Source organism: Ptychodera flava, chromosome 11 (assembly GCF_041260155.1).
Source record: "Ptychodera flava strain L36383 chromosome 11, AS_Pfla_20210202, whole genome shotgun sequence".
Lineage (NCBI taxonomy): Eukaryota > Metazoa > Hemichordata > Enteropneusta > Ptychoderidae > Ptychodera > Ptychodera flava.
In genome coordinates, this window is record NC_091938.1 from 40,922,214 (window position 1) to 40,945,827 (window position 23,614).

At 36.4% G+C, this 23,614-nt stretch overlaps 2 protein-coding genes across 9 annotated transcripts in view; both read left to right on the forward strand.

Annotated features, from left to right (window-relative positions):
* LOC139144292 (sprouty-related, EVH1 domain-containing protein 2-like) overlaps positions 1-5,264 on the forward strand; it is a 52,922-nt gene extending 47,658 nt beyond the window's left edge. For 2 of the 7 annotated variants that reach the window (XM_070714973.1, XM_070714971.1), the window contains 2 exons: positions 1,373-1,434; positions 1,677-5,264. In XM_070714973.1, coding sequence (XP_070571074.1) covers positions 1,373-1,434; positions 1,677-2,546 — 932 coding nt within the window. In that variant the 3' untranslated portion in view covers positions 2,547-5,264. The remainder of the gene's footprint in view (positions 1-1,372; positions 1,435-1,676) is intronic. The other 5 variants (XM_070714972.1, XM_070714976.1, XM_070714975.1 and 2 more) reach the window with 3 other exon arrangements.
* Positions 5,265-14,814: 9,550 nt separating this feature from the next.
* Positions 14,815-23,614, forward strand: part of LOC139144539 (poly [ADP-ribose] polymerase tankyrase-like) — an 83,503-nt gene continuing 74,703 nt past the window's right edge. Inside the window, exon 1 of one of the 2 annotated variants that reach the window (XM_070715240.1) lies at positions 14,815-14,889. Coding sequence is in view for 1 of the 2 variants with exons in the window: in XM_070715239.1 (XP_070571340.1) it covers positions 15,982-16,074 (93 nt within the window). In the remaining variant the exon portion in view is untranslated. Of the gene's footprint in view, positions 14,890-15,874; positions 16,075-23,614 lie in introns of those variants that run through there. The other variant, XM_070715239.1, reaches the window with a different exon arrangement.

Genomic DNA, 23,614 nt, shown 5'->3' on the forward strand with positions numbered 1-23,614 from the left:
GAACATAACAGGTCCCATCAACTGAGTCTATTCAAAATAAATAATGATGGTAAACATTTCAATCATCAAGAAACTGTCTTAATGAAATGTTATAAAATCATTTTTTGTGAAAAAAAACCTTATGTCGACAATATGTGATGGAAGTGGTCTGTTTCTCTTTTGGTATACATGTTTCAGGGCATGCTAGTGACCTCTAGTGTGTTGTTTATATCATGTGATATTTCATAACCAATTAGAATGTTTCAATATCTGAGTTTTCTATCATTAGAGTAATTTGGTACATCTTGCATTAGTCCTGTGTCCAAGTACTAGCGCATATTTCACATTGCATCAGTTTCAGTTTGAAATTGAAATGTACCCAACAACCAAAAAATCTGTGAGCAAGTGTTGTCACAATTTAAAGAAGTATGAGTCAATGATATCATAGTCCTCATGAAAATATTAAGCTTTGTGTGGGAAAAAAGCAATCAGATAGTGTAATATGTATTGAAAATAAACAAAGTAGAAGCATGAAGCTTTAAGAAAGCACATTATTTTAAACAGAAACAGAAAAGTCTAACTGAGCTTACACATTAACAGTCTATAACATGCATGTAGGATTTTCCAAATGTCTGTGGACAACTAACCGTACAACATCAACAAGGAAAGGATAGATTGTACAAGTATCACACATGAATAGTTTTCAATTTCTCGCAATGAACTTGTGATAAAATCTTTTGCTATATTGAAATGTGATGTGTCTCTGTCATGTTAACTATAACAGCAAATTAGTCTGGTGTTTCAGTAATGTGATAAATATGTTAGTGTGTTTTGTCTCACTACGTATATGAAGTTTTATCTGGAATAAAGTTTCATAAAGTAAGGTGTTTGTCATATGGTCTGGGTCGTAGATGACTTATGTCAACACAAATTTCATGTACAATGTCTCTTCCTTCTCTCAAAGCATGTACCTTTCAATCATTCAAATTACTTATCAAGCTTTAAGTGTAATATAGATATGAACATTGGAAACTAGTTCAATATTTAAGAAAAACCATGGAAATGATTGCTCAGGGGTGAAAAACAAGACATGTAAGTGATCCAATAATAAGATATCAGTTTGATGCAAGACATACAGGTGTATGGAGCTGGCATCTTGTTCATATTCATAGCAAGGTGGTTGCTCTCAGACCAAATGATTTTGTTCATCTTCTTAGATTAGTGAAATATGAACTTAGATGAACCTCGTATAATCAAATACGCATTTAAAAGTTTAAAAACACTGTGAGTAATGTGAAGTTGACCATTGTTTTAAAGAATGCATTATTTGTGGCTATCATGTTACTGTAATGATATTTAAAACTTGGTTTCAATATTTTATTTGTCCATGTAGGCTCAACTGATTGTTCGCTAACTCAAGGTACTGATGATATGGGTGATGATGATGTCTTTGTTGTAAGTACATTACATTATGATACATCATTCAATATGTAATACTCATAGTGCAAGTAAAATTAACTCAATGTGTATCAGTGACAACTCCTAATTTTGCAAAGATTGATGTGAAATTTGCATCTTGTTTCATCAAACTACATTGACAGATCAATTAAAGAATTTAATTTATCTTTCATAGGCAATGTGCAGCTGATTTTAGCAGATAATCATATCAAATTATTCATCATTTGTTTGGATTTCAGTCTTTTGAATCACTGCCAGAAGTTTCAACACCAATGCCCATGGATACCAGGTATGATGGAAGCCAGAGTGACATTAGAGATCCTTTACTTGTTGGATTTCATCAGTTTAGCCATCCACATGCCAATCATCATCACTTGCACAGAGTCCATTATGTCTCACGTAACAATAACAAAACTGCAACGGCAAACAACGGCAAATCTGACGAGCCCTCCAAAAAGCAGCCAGCCCAGTCCCAACAGAACCCTCAGACATTGCAAGAAGTGATCTGGGTGAAACATTCTAGGGAGAGAAGTACAAGTAATGGAAAAGACAAAGACATTGAACCAGCGGATGAAAGTTCGGACTGTTACGTAGAATTCCAGAAAACTGCACCCAGCCAACATGACTATAGCTATCCCACTATGGAATCAGTAAGGCCGGATCCTTGGAAAGGCCAGGAAGAACTCAAAAAATCCAATGTTATGACATCTCAACCCCCACCGTTGCTAGGTGACAAAAGACACAAAGTGACTGACTACGGATTCGCACAACGTGCAAGGTGTATTTATTGTAGTCAATTCTTTAATCCAGATGACAATCAGTATGGAAATTGTCCTGATGCTCCTGATGAGATGGGAAAGTGTATAAACAAAGTCAGCTGCGTTAGCTGTGCATCATGTATGTTGTACTACTGCATGTCTGATGCTGATGGTGACTATGGTGATACATGTTCATGTGACACAAGTGATGAACAATTCTGGCGAAGATGGGCAGGACTTACAGCACTGTCATTTTTGGTACCTTGTCTATGGTGCTATTTCCCTCTAAGACTGTGCCACAAATGTGGCGTTTCATGTGGTTGCTGTGGTGGCAGACATAAGGCTGTATGATGCTACTAGTCAAACAGACTCTGGATTGTCTGTTGTTGCACATTTACCCACTACAGGGTAGGCCATACCTGATGCTGTTCACTTGAAACTGTGACCCATGGGATGGACTGATACAGCTTGGTACAAATAGCTTCTCAGAGGCGTGCCAGTATGATGGATGGTGTATGTCTGTGTGTAAGTTTGTAGGGGGAGTATGTATGGGTGTGAATGTGTGCATGTGTTGTAATGGCATGAGTAAGCAAGTCCATTTTAGAGTGAAGATCACAGTGTTCATAAGAGTTGTCTAACTCAGTGGGGGAAACTTATATGTGTAGTTTTCTGCTATAAGAAGTTAGACCCGAGTAAGGTGATATGTATGGTTATTTGGCAAGTGTTGCATCAAATGGACCATATTAAGACTGCAATGGCTTGCAATTCCAACTGCAATATTGTATATATCTTTTTTATTCTCAGTTGCCAGTTACATGGTTTGATACATGCACCCAATGGTAAACCAAAAATAGAACTCCACCTAGACTTGGAAATGTATTCAAGAAGTTTTATTTTGTTTTTTTTCAAAATGTACTTGCGATTGTGTATCAAACCCTGTACGTGGCAACGTCTGTTTGAGGCAAGTTATTGTAGAACTGTATGTGTACTGCAGTATGCTATACAACTTTGGCCTTTATTGTAGAGACAGAACTTAGTGATTTTTGCATTCTTCCAAAACATGAGCGTAACCCAATTGCCAAAGTGTTACTTTAACCAGGAATTGTTTTTCATTTCATGTTTGATTTTCAAGCTCTTTTTTTCAAGGTTCAGGCAGCAAGAGTGATCAAATGTTTTAGTTTGTGTTTTTAATAGCTGAAAAATTGTACAAGAGATACCAATTTATGAAGTAAAAAATGCGTTTATAGCCTTAATGGTACAGTCAACAATGTGTAAGCTGATGGTGGAAAGTACTAGCCAAAACAAGACAGCATTGTACCAACAAATTTTTAAGAATGTAGATTGTATCCAGCGGTCACAACAGATCTTAAGTTATCATTTAGTTTTATGTTTTATTGCATGTAACAAAGCAGTAATGTCATCTTGGTTGAACAGTCTTACAATGTAGTGTAAATCATAATGGCTCTGATTGGCCATGGCTTAACCCTTTCACCACCATGGTTTGTCCCAAATCCATTGTTTTCTATGGTAAAGTTGGACCTGTATACAGGGAACTGGGGGTGAAAGGCTTAAGGGTGTACCTTTGCTTTGCAGGGGCTTTGTTTGAACAATGCATTTGGGATGGGGAGGAGGGATGGTTTGCAAGTTTCATTGTAAGTTACAGAGAAGGGATGGTCACACAAATTTTAGGATCAAATCATGTTATGTGAAAACATGCTTAATATGTAAATGACACTCAGGAGGTTATTGAGTGATAGTTTCTTCACCACTGCCATAGGTTTTACAAAGTGTTTTCAGAAAAAAATGAAGAAAAATAAGCCCTTTTTGGTAATGTAACAGTATTTTGTATGAATTCAAACTCTGCTGCTCCCTATACATCGATTGGCTTAACAGGGCTCTCTCAGTTTCAGTTGAAAGTAGCATGTCCGTTAGGTGTGCATAATTAATATCTATGCAGATTGATTTGTGTTTGGTTTCTGTTTTACAAAGAATAAGCCTGAAAAATTCACTTTGCAGTATGTGATTGTAAACATTATACCTAGATGTATACAAGCTGTGTCTACTTGTCAGATGTTCTATTTTTCATTTACAAAAACAGTCCTGGTTCACTGAAAGTTTTGAATGTTTACCTCGGCTATCATTTGACATTTTACAGTGTTAGTACAATCTGAGGGCGATCTCCCCTCCTTGTGTCAGTTATTGGAATCAACCATCAGTGAAAACAGAAAGGTCAGTGAAGAGGTCAGGAATGTGTTCAGTATAATAGAAGAAACATGTGAACACAGCTGTTGATCTAGTTACAATGTTTAAATATTGTGAGAGGGCGCTGTTTGGTCAAAAATTTACAGTAGGGAGTTGGCAAAGCAGTTTGAATGGAAAATACTGTCTTGAAATCTTGTTAACTGAATCAGCTCAGCTAGTTCAGATTCTGTGCCTGTCACTTTGATTTTGATTTTTTCTAGTAAAAGGCATGTACGGAAATGGATATGCAGATTATGTTTGTGTGTCCTTGACAGTATGAAGTGTTTTTCCTTCAACACTGTGTCCAGACACAGTCACTTGGATGTATAGTCCAACTTCTCCACTTACAAGTTAAAGACATTTTTTTTTACTGGGAAGCCATGCATATCTTATGCAAATGAGGTCAAAGGTGTGGCTTACAGGGAATTGCTTGCATACCTGGCTAGTTTTGTAGATTAGTAGTTGCCATGCCAACAATGATAGTGCATTTCATCATGCAAACGTGTAGTTGATCCAATCATGTAAATTTCAATTTTACCTGTACAAAATATTGTGTCATTTTAGTTGTTCTTTTACTTTTGAAGTCAAATGAGATAACTAGCCTGCAGTCATTTCTGTATTTTGATCCATTTTTATACTGGACTTATATTTGTATTCCTTATAAAAAAAAGAAGCCGAGTCTTATTGGCATGATTAGTTGTAGTGTAAATGACTGACGTTCTAGAAATATTACCCAATCAGAAAAATCAGTTGGCAGAGATATTATGGTTCTGTTGAAATGAACACAAAATATCACAGTTGAAATAAAGCACACATTAGTACATTTCATTCCTTGTTGTTTTTCACATTTATTTTGAGACCATCTCAAGTCCTGGTCATCAGTTTTGTAACGGAAATATTTTATAGAAGATGAAGTGTGTTTGACAATCTTTCATCGTGCAGTGTGAGTTGTCATGCTGACTATGGCAATGTATTGCATGCTGTATGAATTGTGTTAGTATCATGACTGTTATTCAACATTTTCCGATCTAAATGTCCCTTTCTTCACCAGGACTCATAAGATGTTGGACTGGCATTAGCCAATACAAACTTAACATAATTAGTTTGTCCCTGTGTGAGCATCCTGTACTTGAAGCATTACATTGCCTCCTGCTGGGAGAATGTATGATGTGTAAGATTCACATAAGTATGTACAGATATTTAGCACCGTAGGTCTTATTTCATGGGCTTTCGGTCATGCACCCATTGTACACCTGCTTTCTGACAGACAAAAAGAATGTTACTGTTAGGGATAACTTTAGGAACTTGGTTGGTTGTAACTTTAAAAGACCAGTTGTTGAAAAGTTTGATGATTTTCACAATTTTTGTTTTTAATGTCGAGAAAGTTGAGCTTGCCAACTCTGCCTGTATGTGTGTAGACTGCATTGTTATTGTTGACAAGTGAATCTAAGTCCAGACTAGAATTCAACTGTAAACAGTAATAGTGCATTTTATGCAATGTCATGTAGACATGGTATTGACAAACTAAATGGTTGGTGATTCATCATGGGAAGTTGAACAAGAACTTGCAGTTGACATTGAAAAAGTATCGAAAAATATCGTCAAAAGTTACAGATGGCCCTGTATTTAATACAAGAATGCCGAGATGTGAAAATTTTATAGGTCATATAATTACTCTCCCTGACATAATTTGACTGTCCTTACATAATCAAGTCTCATGAAGTCTTCGGGTTTAGTCGTCAAATGTGTCACTTCAGTGTGACCTTAGGATCCCACTCCATGCTCCAACATCTTCAACTAGCAGTGTTAGAGGTAGTCGAGTCAGGGGCGCCCTCTAACGACTGAATCTTACAGTCTAGTTGACCCTCAGTTCGTATTCAGAATTCCTATTTATTGTGAAAAGAAGCACAGGTGCAAAACTTAGGCCGATGGGTTGAAAGCTGCTCCATATTTTAGGTGCATTGACAAAGAAAATTTTGTGATAGTCTTATGTAAATGATTCTTTAGTTATGTGGATGGAACACTAGTGTTTGCAGAAAGAGGTGATAACTTCATTCTGATATAATGGTAAGTAGTATCATTTGCAGCACATTAAACTTAAACTTTACAAGTCCTTTAAAAGGATACTCTGCTGGAATAGTTTGCCAAAGAGCTCACGGAGAGAGCTATAACAAATTTCATAAGTTTGTCCTTCACTTTTAGTAAATAATTTCTTTCAGTAAGGTCATGAGGTCTAAGTGTATCAAATCTTGCTTACTTATTTCAAAGGTAAAAGTAGAGGCACGGTTTTATGGATGAAATACAAGTATCTTGGAACACAATCCTTGTAATGTCAGTTTTACGTCGTTGAGGGCGTGCTGCTTTAACGACACGCAAAGTGGAAGCAATCAAATTAATGGTTGTGCAAGAATTCTATGAAATGCACCAGCCATGGGCTAAATTTTATTTCAGTGGACCTTCCTTCTCTTGGTTTATTTCCTCTGTGCTCCGTAAATGACTACTATTACCTAAAGCTAATTTTTTATTGCACGATCACAGTGATATCGACTGGGTGAGGGGGAATCGCCAAATATACACCACTAAAATGTTGAAGTTACCCTGCATTCGTTTCGCAGTCAATAAAACTCCTTGTGTGCAGCTTTAAGATTTTTCATCAAATTGATTTGAGAAGTGAACACGACATTCGATGATGGGCGTAAACGTATATTGTCAGTGTTGAAATCAGTGTAATTTATTTATAATTTGTACGACGTTCAAATACTAAATGAATAGTGAATACTCTTTTAAAAGTGTTCGTACCTAACTTATTGAAGAAACATGCCGTTTGAAGTGGAACAAAAAACTGTGGGTGACCTTAAAATAAAAATTGTGAAAAGAAATCATGACAAGTTAGATTTACTAGCCCTGTATTTAAGTGTCATCGTTAATCTGTCTCCGATAATCAAGACGGGAAATTCAAAGTACACAGTACTGACAGATTTCAACGGTCGTTCTCTCATGCATTGCCAAGGCAGTGGTATACATTAACCGGTGAGTCGTAAGCCCGTTCGTCAGCAAACCCTTTCATCAACTTTCTCGAATATTATAAGGTCGGCCTTCATCCTGTGAAAATATGCAGATTCATTGGAGATTGGATTTCCGCACCTGTTGCACATATTCACGGATTAGTCCACCGTCGCCTGTGGCTAGGCACGGGGTGAACGCCCCCATGTCGTAGAAAAAAGGGGCGTGGTTTTCCGTGTACGTACTCGACAAGCGACTGTGGATTAAATTACAAGAACAGGAATGGACGAATGAACTTGAGTTCTAGGCTGGAACAATTTGGGGATATGTTTGAATATGCATAACAGGTGTTCACAGAGTTCCGCAAGGATCACTTACTGTTGTCTGTAATTGGTCCATTTCTAATTGGAAGACAGACACCTGGTCCCGGGACCTGGTCGCGTGCTGCTAGGTCGTTACTCTGTCAACATGATGACAAAGGAAGATAAAAAGGAACACACAACAGCAGTACATGTATAATATTAAAGTAATTGTGTGTAGTAACGCCATGCAAATGCAACGAGTGGATCATTATGTGTTCTCTAAGATGGTGTCAGATGAATGATGAAAATACAGCATCAGCAGGATTAGTTTATTAGAATTATCATGTTGAAAAGAATGAACATCATCAAAAGCTCCATAAGTGTTCATCAGTTTTAAACCAAGGCGACTGTTTCGGGGATTTGAAAATAATACAGTCAACTGATTTGGTTCCCCAAGCAGTACTGATCAGATACCACCATACCTTAAGTTATTCGGAGTATGATGTTATGTATGATGTCTTTAGGTGTTGTATAGAATTTTTCAAAAAGTAGAGGATATCTTGACATAGCCTTATGAAACTGTCTGATGATTTTTAATATGTTGTTCTCCTCCTTGAAACAGCATCCTGTTGTACAGGCTGGCAACTTTCGGAAGAAAGTCTTCTATTACAAGTGTTGCTCGAGCAATGCGTACATATTCTGAAAATACAGTGCCATAAAAGATGTTTGAAGGGATGTTACTTTAGCGATCTGGCATTCTCACTATGAAAAACTTGAAATCGTCGAGCTTGTCAAAGAGCTTATAGACAAATATTCCATCCACTATGGATATGTCCAATTCAAGAAATCTGACATGTTGCCCATTATGCTCACATTTCTACTTGAACTCTGCAGGATAAATTTGCTCATACGATCTACCAAACTCTCCACCATCATTTAGGAGACATATGTCATCAATGAATCGTGCGCATCCATGAAATTTCCGAGCACGAGCTATATCGGTATGAATGACTTTTGACATGAATCTATACTAATGCCTGTATAAGTATAAATTTGCCCAGAATGAAGCTGGGTCAATACCCATAGGAATGCCTTGTAAAAGCACTCTGTTGCCTATCTGGAAATAGCTTTCTTCTATGAGGTGTTCTATAATGGCAGATTTAAATGATGCTTGAGAAAAAACAATAGCTTTGTTTATCTTAGCGCCAAAATGCCTTAGAAGAAGAGAAATCAATATACTGTTTAGTTCCACCCTCAAATACAAAGTCAACTACATAATACAACTTTTTTCAGTAAATCCTTATGTTCAATTTTGGTGTATAGTGTGCTGAAGTCGAATGTCGAGATGCATTTGGCCGTTTTTCTAGTGTTGATGACGTTCAACTTTTCAATTACTGGAAAAGAAATTTTTACAACCCAGAAGGTTTTGATGTTGCTGTAAAATTTACTTTTTAGATGGAATCTATGCACTTGTTCAAAAATTACTTTAAAGACAGTAGAAACCGCTTTACTGAGTGGTTTAGTGCTGCAAGTGCTTGATGCTACAATAAAGCGAGCTCCGGATGGGTTCTTATGCATCTTGGGCATCCAGTACATTAGTGGAAGTTTTTGTTCTTTCTCTGATACTTTAAGTCCAAATCTGTCCCACACTGCAATGTTGTTCGTGATGACAGATGTCACATCTATTGTTAATATTTTATGTGTGGCTGACCCTCCTTTCAACGGATATCAGATCAGTGAGCGCTTTGAAGGGGGCGGGTCGTCGGAACTGCGCCTGTGCGACTTTCTTGTTTACAAACAATTTCATGTACCATATTTAGATGCATCACGTCAAGATGGCTGCAACATTTAAATTGTACGATCATATTATGATAAACATGTTTTAACTTTCAGCAATCGCCAACGTACCTTGGATATAGTGTTAGCATTTATCGTTTGGGTCCATACAATTGAAATTCCGTTGTCAGTATGGAAAGTATTCAGTGTCAAATTCTCCCTGCAGTAAGGAGTAAGGAAGAGAAGGGGACGGGGATTCGGAATATGTCTCCTTTGTAAAATGAACGTGATCCTTCCAAAATCCACTTCTTTAAACCGTTTAGGCTTACACTTCCTTTACCAAACATGTCCCAGTGAACTCTCTGTTTCACCTGACAGTGTTACTGACATTGTGAGTATCATTATCGTCCCAGACAGCTGGAAAATGTTTCGTTTCTTATAAACTTACTGTAATTGAGAAATACACTGTGTAATGTTTTGTTACACCTTGTATGCATGCATGCATGCATGCATATATACATGCATTCATTGCATGTATGTATGTATGTTATGTATGGTATGTATGTATGTATGTATGTATGTATGTATGTATGTATGTATGTATGTATGTATGTATGTATGTATGTATATGTATGTGTGTATGTATGTATGTATGTATGTATGTATGTATGTATGTATGTATGTATGTATGTTATGTGTATATGTGTCTGTATATATATATATGTATATATATGTATATATATATATATATATATATATATATATATATATATATATATATATATATATATATATATATATATATATATTACTGACTTGACAGTTTGTGCAAAGCAGTCTAACAATAAGCCTGTGCAAATGTTAAGCATACGTCTTCATTAGATTCTTGTCGTATAATTCCAAAACTGCGTCATTATCGCATATTCTACAACTGCCAGAAACTCACGTTTGATAAGTCTAGATTGGGAGAAGCAGGAAGGGGTGGCTCTCCCTACGCTGAACTTTGGAAAAGATAATATTCAAATAGTATCATTCATTGATATCTAGAACATGAAATCACAGCTGACCTTCACTATAGCCCATTCACATCTTTAAAGCTTTGCATCAAATAAACGTTTATACATTTGATGCGTTTAGGACTATGTTTGTAAACACGGAATCTATACCAATTTAAACGCTCTCACTTGTCTCTGCAACAGAGGAAAGCATATAACTGCAAGAAAATACCTGTCAGGCACAGTTTGAAGCCTGATGGAGTGTTTGTAATCACTGCATATAGATACAGGTATGTGTGTTTGATAGTACCAGCCGGCTGTAAAGCAGTATTCGGGGAACGTATTCACTGGGAAAGTAAATATGGGGAACGTCGACGTCGAGGGGTCTTCCCGTCGTGATGCGCAAACTTTTGAAAAAAATGGCGTTAAACTAACGCCGCCTGGTGATACATAGAACAAGTGTCATATCTAAAATTGATGCGTTACTCTGTGTATGTCTTTCATTCTTGAGTAACCCCTTTACTGCTCATCACTTTATGAGTGACCCTCATCCCCCGCTATAAATAATGTATGGTCCCTAACTGTATATGTCTTTCACCTCGACTTTTGGTCCTTTTTGGTGTATATAGGCCTACATGCAATGTGCTACATTTGGCCAAGATAGTTTACAGGTAGGTATACGTTTGGATCAATTTGGTCCCGTTTGGGTCGGTTTGGTTCCGCCCAACTTTCGGAGACACCCGTTAAGTAAAATTTAGTTACCGGAAACACAACTTCAGAATGTAAATTGTATTTGTGGATAATGGATACCATATAATTTGAAATTAATTATGATACTTTGTGAAGTAGTAATCTGACTTTGTTAACAGTATCGTTAGTCACGTATGAACTGACACTGGGCCAGAAGGCGTTATCAGTCATAACAAATGTGTAATGTTTATATTATTGATAAGGTTATGACTGTGAACGTTGTTGATAAAATCTAATATTTCTGTCATTATGGTATACTTACCAACTGCACCGGAACCCTGAATGAAGTTCAGGATTTATGCTAAATTCACGCGATTGTAGTACAGACCCTCGGAAATAGGGTCTATAGTTGTAGCATTGCACGGTAATGCACGGTACAGTATTGCCTTCAAAGTCTCTCTCACACACCTTAGGAAAGACAACGACTGTGACGGCAATACTGAGACCGTGCATATGTGCGATGTTAACACCCTATTTCTGAGGGTCTTTGCTGCGGCCGCGTGAATTCTACATAAATTCTGAACATCATTCAGGATTTCAGTGCAGTTTGGTACTTATGTAAGTATACAACAAAGATAGAATTATCATATTTTTAAACAACGATGTTCATATTTATAAATGTATTAGTAAGATTTGTTAATAATAAATGCATGTGTTATGACGAACAAGGCCTTATATGCAGTGATTTCATAAGCACATCCATCCTTCATTAAATATTTTTTAATTTGAAGAATATCGCAAGTGACCGTTCTTGTGAGATAGATTGCATGGATCGGACTTTGTCTGTTTGATCGTTCTTGCTTTGACATATCTGGGGGGGGCACTGGCATTAAATGCCATGAAATTTAAACCATTTTTCAATTGACATATAAGAAAAAGCTAAGTAGGTGTTGTTTTTCATGTGAAGCCTCGTGGATACAACTAATACAACTAAAGGGAGAGTTTTCGTGGCCATAAAATTGTGACATTTCCCACGTTTCGAAATTCATAATCTGTCTGGTATAATAAGGTCATAGTCGTAATTTATAACAAGACGAGAGAAAAGCTAAAATGACAGAAATGGAAAGGCAACGGAAGTGCGCTGGGGGAAGAAATAGAAAGAAATCGTCGTTGTTATGACATTGTCAAAATTAAACTTTGGTTATTTCAAATGGCGCAAAACGTATACGGAGACGATAGCGAGATTTATACATGAACAATCTTTATTTTTCAATTTTTGTTAATTGACGAGACAGCACTGGACAGTAATCTTCATCGAGATGCTCATAATATGGGAGAAAGTGTGAAAAATTACGAACCATATCCCCATCCCTAAACATACCACATGTACAATGAAACGGTACTCAAAGCAAGAGAAAAGAGAAAATACAGAGTAACTTTTCTTTTGATATTATCTTTAAAGTCATATCCAAAGGCTTATAAACTTTGCTCAATTTCTGTTGACAAGACATCCCACACTTCGATGCCTCAGAATTGAATCAACCAGCACCACATCTCAGTACAGTCCTGGCGATAAGCAGACCGTCTATAATGATTGTATGTATAACAATACAACACATTTCACCTTGAAGGCTACTCGAAATTTGCACATCACGCAGCCATAGTGTAAGCTTAGGCCTGGGCTTACATGAAAAGATCAAGTTCATTCGTTTGTCGGCAGGCCTGTAGGCCAACTTGTATCACATTGCGCAAATCAGTGAAAAAGTACACAGTGTACATGTGTACATAATCATAATCATAATCTTTATTTCTTATATAGCGCATTACATATTTAAATATCTCAACGCGCTTTACATTAAAAACAAAGAAATAAGTGACAAATAAGAACAGTAAATTTTAAATGTTCAATAAAAGTAACAGCTTGTAAAACTAAAGAAATGGTTAAAATAGATCAACAAATAAATCTCAGGTATAAAATGATATAAAAGGGTTTAAAACTCATGTATAAAATGACTTAAAAAGATAAGTTTTTAACCCGACTTTAAAATTATCGAGTGACTGAGATGCACGAAGGTGCGACGGCAAAGAATTCCACAGACGAGGCGCACATATTGAAAACGCCCTATCACCATAGTAAGCTGTGCGGCCGATGGGTTGGTGTAACTTAATTTCCCCATTTGAAAATGAACGCAATGTATGACTAGTACTACGTCTAATCAAAAGCTCATGAAGGTAAGATGGTACATGACTACAGAGAACTTTGAAAGTAATACAAAGAATTTTAAATTGGATACGTTGTTCAACAGGGAGCCAATGAAGGTCACGAAGAATGGGAGTAATGTGATCACATTTTCTCTTCTTGGTAACAAGTCGAGCTGCCGAATTTTGAATTGTTTGCAGTTTGCGTATTTCAAATGAAGGGAGGCCGAAAAGTAAACTGTTGCAATAATCCAGGCGAGATGTGATAAAAGCATGAATGAGTTTCTCAGTTGAAGGCTGATCAAGTATAGTACGGATTTTACCAATCTTCCAAAGGGCATGAGAGGCCGATTTACACACATTCAGTACTGATGCATATAGTTTGTATTTTAACACGACGCAGAAGCATTTCAATGAATATGCTAGACAGTTGACAAAGAAATAACGTGTTGGTTGGTGCATTTTCTACTTGATGTTGTACACACTTCGGCAAAACAGTGCCGTGGTCATGGGTAATTATATGGAAGCATTGTGAATACAGTATATTACCATCAGACCTTTGTAAATATGTTGAATGACATTGGGTGGTAACCTGCGGTCCCGTTGGCTTACGTGAAGAAAAAGTTTGTCTGCGTTCCTGAAAGACTGTTTTCCAGAATACAATTAACCCGTGTATACCTACTGAATGTACTTAAAACGTGTCGGTTTTGAAAACTTGAAACCCCATCAAGACGGTAAAATAAAATGCATTTGATCACAGTCCCTCCACAAATGGAGGAGGAGGGACTGTGGAGGGACTGTGATTTGATCCATGCCAGGAGGGCAGGGCAGTCAAGCGTGAACGACATGAATGTTTTCGAAGACCGACTTGACATTCGAATACTAAATTAAAGTTCTCCTCCACTACATATTTTGCATCCATATTGGGGAGGGCGTATCTCGTTACCTCATCATATAGGCTAGGCCTATATTTTGCGGAATGTTGTTGTCCGGGCTAGCTCAATTGCAGTGTTCGTTTCTTCGATTTCTTTTCGCAGCAAGGCAATATAATTATCCATAAATTGTCAAGACAACTGTTAAAATAGTATTATTGAAATTTCTGCATCCCAATAATATAGGTTTGCATTGTCTGATAGCCGAGGCACCATGCCGTGTGGAGGCTTATGAGTATCATATAGACTCCAACCCTGTGTGAAAATCCCACTTTTTTGTTTGTCCCTTCAACACTTCGCAAGTGTGTATTAAATGTTATGGAAAAATAATGTTGAGAGAATATTCTCTACATTGTTAATTTTCTTTGTTGTGTGCAATGAAAATGTAATCAACAGAATTTGTGCTTGCATGAGGTCCATCACTTTCATTATCCGATCTACTCTAGGGGCTGACTCGTAAACGGAACAGCCGCTCAGAATCGTGAACTTGTGTTCACCTGCTTTCAAAGATGGCGGCTGTTTAACTGTGTGGACGGGAATACGCTATTAGCATAAGGTAAAATAGTCTATCATTTTATGCATATCGTTCATTATTGTCTCTTAAGGTGCGTTTAAGAGACAATTCTTTACCGTGATCGCCTTTGCCGTCAAAAGTTTGCATTCTGAATGCAGCTTTCATTGAATGAATTTGATGTGATGTCTGCGGCGAGTGCATGCGAATCTCTTGCTTACTGTGCTCACACTGCCCGTTCGTCTTTGGTAGTATTTGGTAGATGTGGTTTTATTAAGAGAGTAATACCGATTCTAGCCCAAATCTGTTGATGATTTGGAGCGAGCTTGCATAGTTTTGGACACACTTGAGACCGAAGTCGCCCTAATTGTTTGCTGTTTTAATCGATGAATTTTCTACGCTATGAATGGAAGACAAGCCAGGGACGCCGATTGCCACACATCGCTATACGCTACACACAATTAGCATAAGTACGAATAGGTTGTCGGCTGGCAGAATCTGTACAACAGTACGACTGTACAGACGCGTGTTCACTTAGTTCCATCGCGGGCCAAGTCGGCTAAACAACAGAGTTATCCAGCGCTCTGATGCATGCATCAATCTTAGTAGTAGATGTCATGGCATAGTGTTCACCGTAACTGATTTTATCGTATATTTGGTAGTTTCGATCCTCACGTAAACACAGAGTGACGGGATTCTTCTACGCCTATGTACCGGCGATTTGCAATCTGACCTCCAAAGTTAGTGTCTGGCAACTAATTGATCTCATGTCTGCCACGCTATGTATAGCCAAAATAACTCGAAAGATTGAATTCGATGTCCTGAAAGATTGGGTATGACCTGCAAAGTCCAAAATAACAGTATAAACCCACATGTCGACAGTGTTAAGTATTTGTTTGTAGAATTTACACCCACAATATAAGATTTGCATATATAAAAACCAGACATTGTCATGCGCTGTTACATGCAGTGACATGCCTCAAATTTCGGGGATTATGATTGGCTAATCAATAGGCGTGGGGTCAAGCAAGGTCGCCCTTGCAGTGCGTTTTTAGTCATCGCCCGCTTGTGCACAACCTTGTGGAATTCGACAAAGTCACTTTCAAGTTTTAGCGATATACGTTTGGGTTAGCAGTGATGAGTGGACGTGGCAGAGGGGGTCGCAAGGGTAAACGACAAAAGCATGGCCAGATACCACCAGGCACAAAGCTTTTGATGCCATACATCCCGGTAAGCCCTTCCTGTTACAGGTACTTTGTGACATTAATTAGGCAAGGTGGGCTGGATTCACAGGTGTGTCAAATGCATGCAGACATTGTGCATCACATACCCACCACAGAGAACAATGCCACAGCACATTTATTGCTTATTTTGATGTCCCTGACTCATAATTACACAAAATCTGTATGTTGTAACATAAATTTCAAATTTTAAGAGCTGAGGAAAACTGCTTGATGTGTTTGCATAGTCAAAAGCACGTTTTTTCCCAGGAAGACGCTGCCCTGGTTAAATCTGATTGTGTGTTCTTTGATACATAAATTGGTTCTGTGCTGCAAGTCCTTTGCATATTTAAATGATCTTGTATCACTAGCGTTGAAAATGTTAATGATGCAGGCTGTATGTCCATTATGTTGTTGTATGCTTTCAATTTCGTATCGAGGCAGCCATCTTGTTGTGCACAATTTACACAAAAGCTCAAGTCCTGGCATCTATTATAAGAAAATGCCAACAATAAAAGACCTTTCCAATGACTCAAAATTTCATGCTTTGAATAATTAAAGAGATTTGGCAAATATTGTACGTTTAGTGTGTGTAATCTGATTTCTCTTGGTCTTTGGTTTTATTGTTAGAATTACGGAGATGGACAGAAATTTTATCTTAAAGCATTGTATTTGCACTTCAACACTGGTTTTAGTGACATCTGACAAGTGATTGATGTGTGTAGTCTTTCGGTAGTATTATCACAAATTAATACAAAGCAATTATAGATATATTATATGTTTTTATATATTCCGATATGTTATTTGGAATGTTTCAGAATACGGGAATTGTGCAGTAAGTAAAATTAGGCCAATGATGAATCTTACAGGTCCTGAAAGACTTGGAATATAAAATTTTCATTTTAAATTTGCATGGTCTTGTAGGTTTAAATTACAACTGCAGAACATTATCAGCATACCAGCAAACAAAGCAATGTTGAAGTAATTGCATTATGTGCTTTAAGAAAAATATGTAGAAGTGCAATACATGTTAGTTCATGGCAATGTTTAATTCCTATACACTTCCTCAAATTGTCCTGTCAGAAAAAGTCACCAGTTAGCACATTTCTTGGGCTGCAGCTATTATTGTGTGGGTAGAATAGCGAAAATAATATCACTATGGTTACCAGCAGTGCGTTTTTTGCTGATTTTAATATGCCTTTAAACTTACAAAACAGACAGTGGGATTCATACATTTTGATACCATTGTGTTGAGTTTTTCCACAGGCAGCATTTATTTTTCAATTTATATCTTTAGATCTTCACTTGCTTTGCGTTCTGTTCTGCCCATTTTACCAGCAATGGTGTTTATTCTATTATGTTTCTGGTTTATGAAAGCCTGATTTATTTGGACTTCATAATTACTATCAGCTCAGTGTTGGAAATGCTATGAGCCCACTGATTCTAAATATAGCTTCTGTGAATACAATGACTTTAAAACATGTGCCATCATTGTGAACATTATAAGATACAACATCTTTTGTTGATAGGATGAAATTTATCATAATATCATTAATAATACTTCAGTTCTTATAATAATTATGGCAATGATAATAGTAATGTATCTGTTTGTAGTAGATACCTGGATAGATATGTTGATAGTACATATTCACTTTCAAATGTAATTCAAAGGTCATTCAGTTTGACTTCACTGTTGACTTTCAATATCTAATGCACCATCAAGTTTTATTCCATTCATGATGTGAAAGAAACAGTCAGAATACCAATCCCTATAACAATTCCTAGCAGTAACCATGGTGATTGATGAGCAAATCTGTTTTCATTCTTGTATTCAGAGGTTTCACATGTACTAGTCTACTTGGATAGCAATTCTGGAACTTGTCTGCAAGCTATATTTATTTCTTTTGTAAGAGTTTGCTGTAGAAATGTTTTGTGTGGATTTTGCAAATTTGAACATCACAGTTTTGAAACTATCCCTTAAAAGAATACTTGATGAAATATTTTATTTTGCTCCTGTGAAAGTAAAAACTAGTGTAAATCTTCATCTACATGTGAATACAAAAATATTGAACTACATGTTAATTTTAAAAGATTAGCATGAATGTCATCTCAATCCTCTCTGTAGTTTTGCTAGGATAGCTTAGAGTATTATAACAAAACTATAGAGATGTTCTAGAAATACAGGAGTGTTGTAATTGCTAGGAAAGTAGAATACTGTCAAAGGACAAAACCAACAACACTAAGACATAGCAATGAAGAAAACTGAAAATGCATAAATCAACCATGTTTTTGCTAGCTTGAACATAGTATTATGAATCCAGCTGAGTTATTTCGCAATAAGTGTCAACAACATCAATGATCAATAGAGAAAGGACAACTTTCCCACCTGATTTGATAAAAATACAGAATGTATTGGTACTTGGGAAATAAATGACAGGACACAAAGTTTCTAGTGGGTGATGTCAGTGTTTGTGCATACATTGAACATTGTGCAAACAGGATGTGTCTGTACATGCAACATTGGTGTGATTGTTGACCTACTTCTAATGAATGCATGTGGTCAATGGTTTCAGTTCACATTTTGAAATGTTCACCAAATGCATCATTAGAAAGCCACCATTAGTGTTTTGACGTAATGAGGGTTATCTATGCTTTGCTTCATAGGCTATGATTTCAATGAATATTGGAATTTATGCTGGAAAATCAGCCATGTAGAAATCATCCAGTGTCTTCTGTATTGATTTTGACCTTTGGCCGTGGCTGATGATTTAATGTTGTAGCTTAGTATATATGCATGTCAACTCAATCTTAATGTGGTTCTGTCAATTTTTATGGTTTTCATCGGTAACATATTGGATTATTAAGTTGAAATAGGGTTTCCAGTTTTATTTCCATTTACTGAAATAATTACATTAGTGGAATTTTCTGTTTTCTGTCACAGTTAATATGTAACAATCTAAGCATTGAAATGTCGATGATTTGCCAGTCCATCATTGCTGTGTAATGTTGTTCATTCATCCGTCAAAGCAATTTCAAATGTTTTCATGTAATTTAAAGTGATTATCAGTTGTCATTTACTTTCAATTATATCATTGAATGTTATTGGTGGAGACAATATGTCATTTTCAAGTGGTGAATTTAATAAATTTTATGATTTTCATTACATAATGATCATTGAAATATTTAGTTGTTCAATGCTGTAGTGGTGACAGTTAGCAGTTGTGTGTGTGTTATAATTTTCACATCTTACAAGAATCGGGCATTATCCTTACATCAAATTTGTATCAGGGGAACTTATTCCATGAGATTAACAGTATTCCATGAAATATATGAGGTATAATTGACCATGCATTGTTTATCATGACATGTATTGTTCTAGTTGACCATACCAGTTGTATATTCTGTGCTGATTCTGTGCATGGTAAAACTAAAGATTTTTGGTGAAAAGGTTCATAAAGATGGACACTCACAGCATTTATTCCAGGTCCAAGTAGGTTAAAGAGTCAGAGATTCATGAATATTGAACAGCCAAGCTATTCTGTAAATGTGATTAAATGTGATCTGTCTTTGAAATCTAATGTAATTAGATTTGGCTGTTTCTAGCTTGCAGTGAAATGAGGACAGAAAGCACAAAGTACTTGCCATTGTCATTATTAAAAATTCTCATTTTTGTAGCATTAAATGTGAAAAATAATGTCATTTTTGCAAACTTTTTAGACAGCTCAACCAGCTGCATGTGTGTCAAAGTTTGGCATCTGTGGTTGATATCTATAGTATTCAGTCAATGTCATAGGAAAAGTAACTAATATCATGTTTTTAAACTGATCTCTTACTCTCTTTATTTCGACATCTTCGAATCTGACAAAACAGTCAAAGCTATGCATGACTATAAACATACATGTACATGTCCTTAGTAACTGAGGGGTATATTTATGAAATAAAAACACATATGGAGCCTGTCAGAAAATGATACAAGTTCATATTTGTCATGTAATTTCCTGATGCACATTGTATATGGCCATGTGGTATTCTCTAGAACATAGATATACCTGGACTATAATGTCACCTGCAAATGTGAAAACAATGCTTCATATACTGTGTAACAGCATTTTAGGGTGCAGAGTTGTATTAGGAAACTGGAATTGTTTGGTATTTGTTATTTGTGAACAGTTTATGATGACCAGTATTGTGATGTACAGAGATGATGCAAATCACTTTGAAATGTCTGAATGTTCCATAAGGACACGGAGCATTGCTGTAGCCAAGATGGCATTGAACATGTGACCTCAAAGTGTCAACAAAAATCACGTCTTAGAGTTTATTGAAGTTGTGAAAAGGATTAGCTATGCAAGACCTTGGTGCTGTAGTTAACTGTCAACTGTTACACAGATACAATCAATGAAAATTTCAATGAAATAATGGGTCTGTATCATTTCCATTAGTGATAGTATTTTCTACAGTGAGGTAGGCTAGGAACTGCCAGCATGTTTCCTGTTGACCTTATTTGAAGTTTTAATTCCTCTTTCTGCTCATGTTGGGCACTGGTATTAATGAGGGTTCCAAAATGTTCCTTAATAAGTTTTAGGCTTTCGTGACAACTTGCCATCAGTTTGCTGTCCATTATTTTGCAAAATCATGACACAGATTTCATGACCCGCGTTTCTGTGAAGCATTTGTCATTCTAAACTCTTTTTGCTCATAACATCCTCTCTGCAAATACCTTATACCCTTACATTGCCAAGCTTTCTCAATTTACAAGGCTGTTCTGGGCTGAAAATACAACGAAATGTTTGATTTTTTTTAACTAAAGAAATTCAAGGAATTAAAACTACTCACGCTTGAATTTGTAAAGTTATTTGTATCTAATTTTGATCACACTACCTTTATTTTGCATGGACAAAGCCAATAAATAATACACAATTGCATGAAGTATTGTAATATGTAAAATAGCTTTTTTTGAGATTTTACTGGCTGAACAGACAATACATTGTATACAACTATTGGCATCAGTATCTATCCTGCACTATGTTAGAAATCCATTCCAAGCACAAAATCTGGTGGTGCAGCACAATATTGTTTAAATTCTTCATTTATGCTATACATTAGAAACTCCCACAGTATTGCCAGACATACTGACTCTGTTAGAGTCTAAATGGATCTGTGCCACAAGGCTTTCCTTCAAACACTTCTATTGAGAGATTTCTTCAACAAAACCAAGAATCATTCAGATGTGAAATGTCATTCCTTTGACATTTAAATTTTATTTGACTACCATGCACGTAAAAAAAAGAGTTCAATAGATTAATGGTGTAATAAAGTAAAGATGTATAATTCAGATGGACTTTGATTGCTCTTGAATACAACTTATTAAATCAAGAATAAATGTGATGAAACAAATGTGATAAAAAATTGATTTTTTTCTTTGGTCAGTGAAATTTCACTCATGCCAACATGGTCATGCTGTATATCTACAGTGCAGTGTGGGTGGTTCTTGAGTTGCATAAGTGTGTATGATCGATTTTATAGAAAGCTACATACAGATGTATTGGGAAAGGTGCAGATGTAGCGGTTGGGGATGTAGTAGTTTTCTTTATTAATCATTTGTGATGCAATATTTCCCAAATTATGCATCTAGATATACTGAGGATGGGTATCTGTTAGTATGTAAACAAGACTAGAGGATGGGTATCTGTTAGTATGTAAACAAGACTAGAGGATGGGTATCTGTTAGTATGTAAACAAGACTAGAGAACACTATAACAAGACTACATTGCACTGAAAGATGTGCATCTGATGAACAGACCATAAGTTGATTCATAGTGTTCAAAAATATTTCATTGCTGAAAATATTTGAAAAAGATTGTATTTCCATTGATATTAGCAAATCTACTGTGAAGTGTAAATTACAGCACCCTTTTAAGCTTATTTTGTAAAGCGTATAATAACAACACACTTGTACATTGCTTTGTTTACAGTAAATTGTTTTTTCTTTGCATATCCCATGTGAATCAGGCTGGCACAGCTAGATGTCTGTGTGAATTACTGTACATGTAATTTTTCCTAGGATTGTATTTGACCACAAATGTATGTTATGGTGTATTCGTTTGAACTAATAGATTTATAAGAAGAATATCATATGTTTGAGCTCTGACATAAAAATCACAGATGTAAATAATCTGCTAAGTTTGAAAAATTAAATCCTCCAAAAAAGTGGAATTTCTCAAGATACAGGAATAATTAGCATCACATACATGTATAACAGTACATGTGACAGTTACAGATCCACCAGATCAACAAATGTCTCAAGGATGTTAGCGGGAAATATTATCTTATCAGTGAATGTTTGCAGAACATTTACAAACCTTACAAAGTAATGGAGGCCAATCCTGACCTTTACAACAGTACAAGACTACCAGTCATTATGTTGGTATTAATTCATTACTTACAAATCAATGCCACTGGTATCCATTCTTTTGTGTACTTTGTTCATTATATCCAAGACAATTATTGCAACCATTGAAAATACAAAACTGATTATGAAATATATGCTGGTAAACACTCCCACTTGTGAGCTAAATTTATGGAGAACCATTACAAACCAGTCAAAGAAACAGACACTGTTTTTCATGACAAACTATCATATTCCATTGATATTGCACGTTACATATGAACATGTGTAACTTTCATATAGGGTGCATTGCTCAATATGTAACAAGATATATGAGGTAGTTTACAATATTCTGTTCAGACAAACAAAATTGCATTGCATCTCCAACGTCAATGTTATAAAAAAACAATCTGAACGCTTCAGCCTTGGTGTCAGTCCAGTGGGGGACCAATTTTGTCCTGATTGGGAGAGGGCCTAGGGCTGACACAAAATTTGAGTTCACCATGATTTTCGTGTGTAGACAAGTAATGCTGGACTTGATCCCAGATGATAACCAAGTCTGATTGTCAAGCTTACATCGGAAAGTTTTCAGTCCAGTCCTTATCATTCAATGTAGTATAGAACAACTTTTTCCCACCAACTTTTCGCAATGCAAATGAGACCATGTTGCCTAATTCACAGTGCTTCTACAACTGAGAGACACACATGTTAACAACGTTAAAAACGCCATGTCATGATTATTTTTGAGGTTGTCTTCAATGGTTAAAATAGTCAGTGACAGTCATTATTAGCCCTTCTTGTGCATAAAATGTGCACAAACAAAAAACGTGGACAGTACAAACATGGTGATATTATATACCGGTAAGTCCCCGGGGACACAGTCCCCGGGGACTTATAGATCGGGTCCCATCTGTCTGTCCATCTGTCCATCAGTCCGTCCTTCCTCCGTCCGTCCGTCTGTCCATCAACAGGCGTTTCTCTGTTATCCCTGAGCCAATTGTTTTTCAAACTGTATGCAAGGATCAAGTACTGTGGCACACATATATGCGCGTCAATTTATTTCATGATACGATCCAATATGGCCGCCTGGCGGCCATTTTATTGCGATTTTTTCATGTTTTTGAACCATAACTCAACTATCCCTGAACTGATTTTGTTCAAT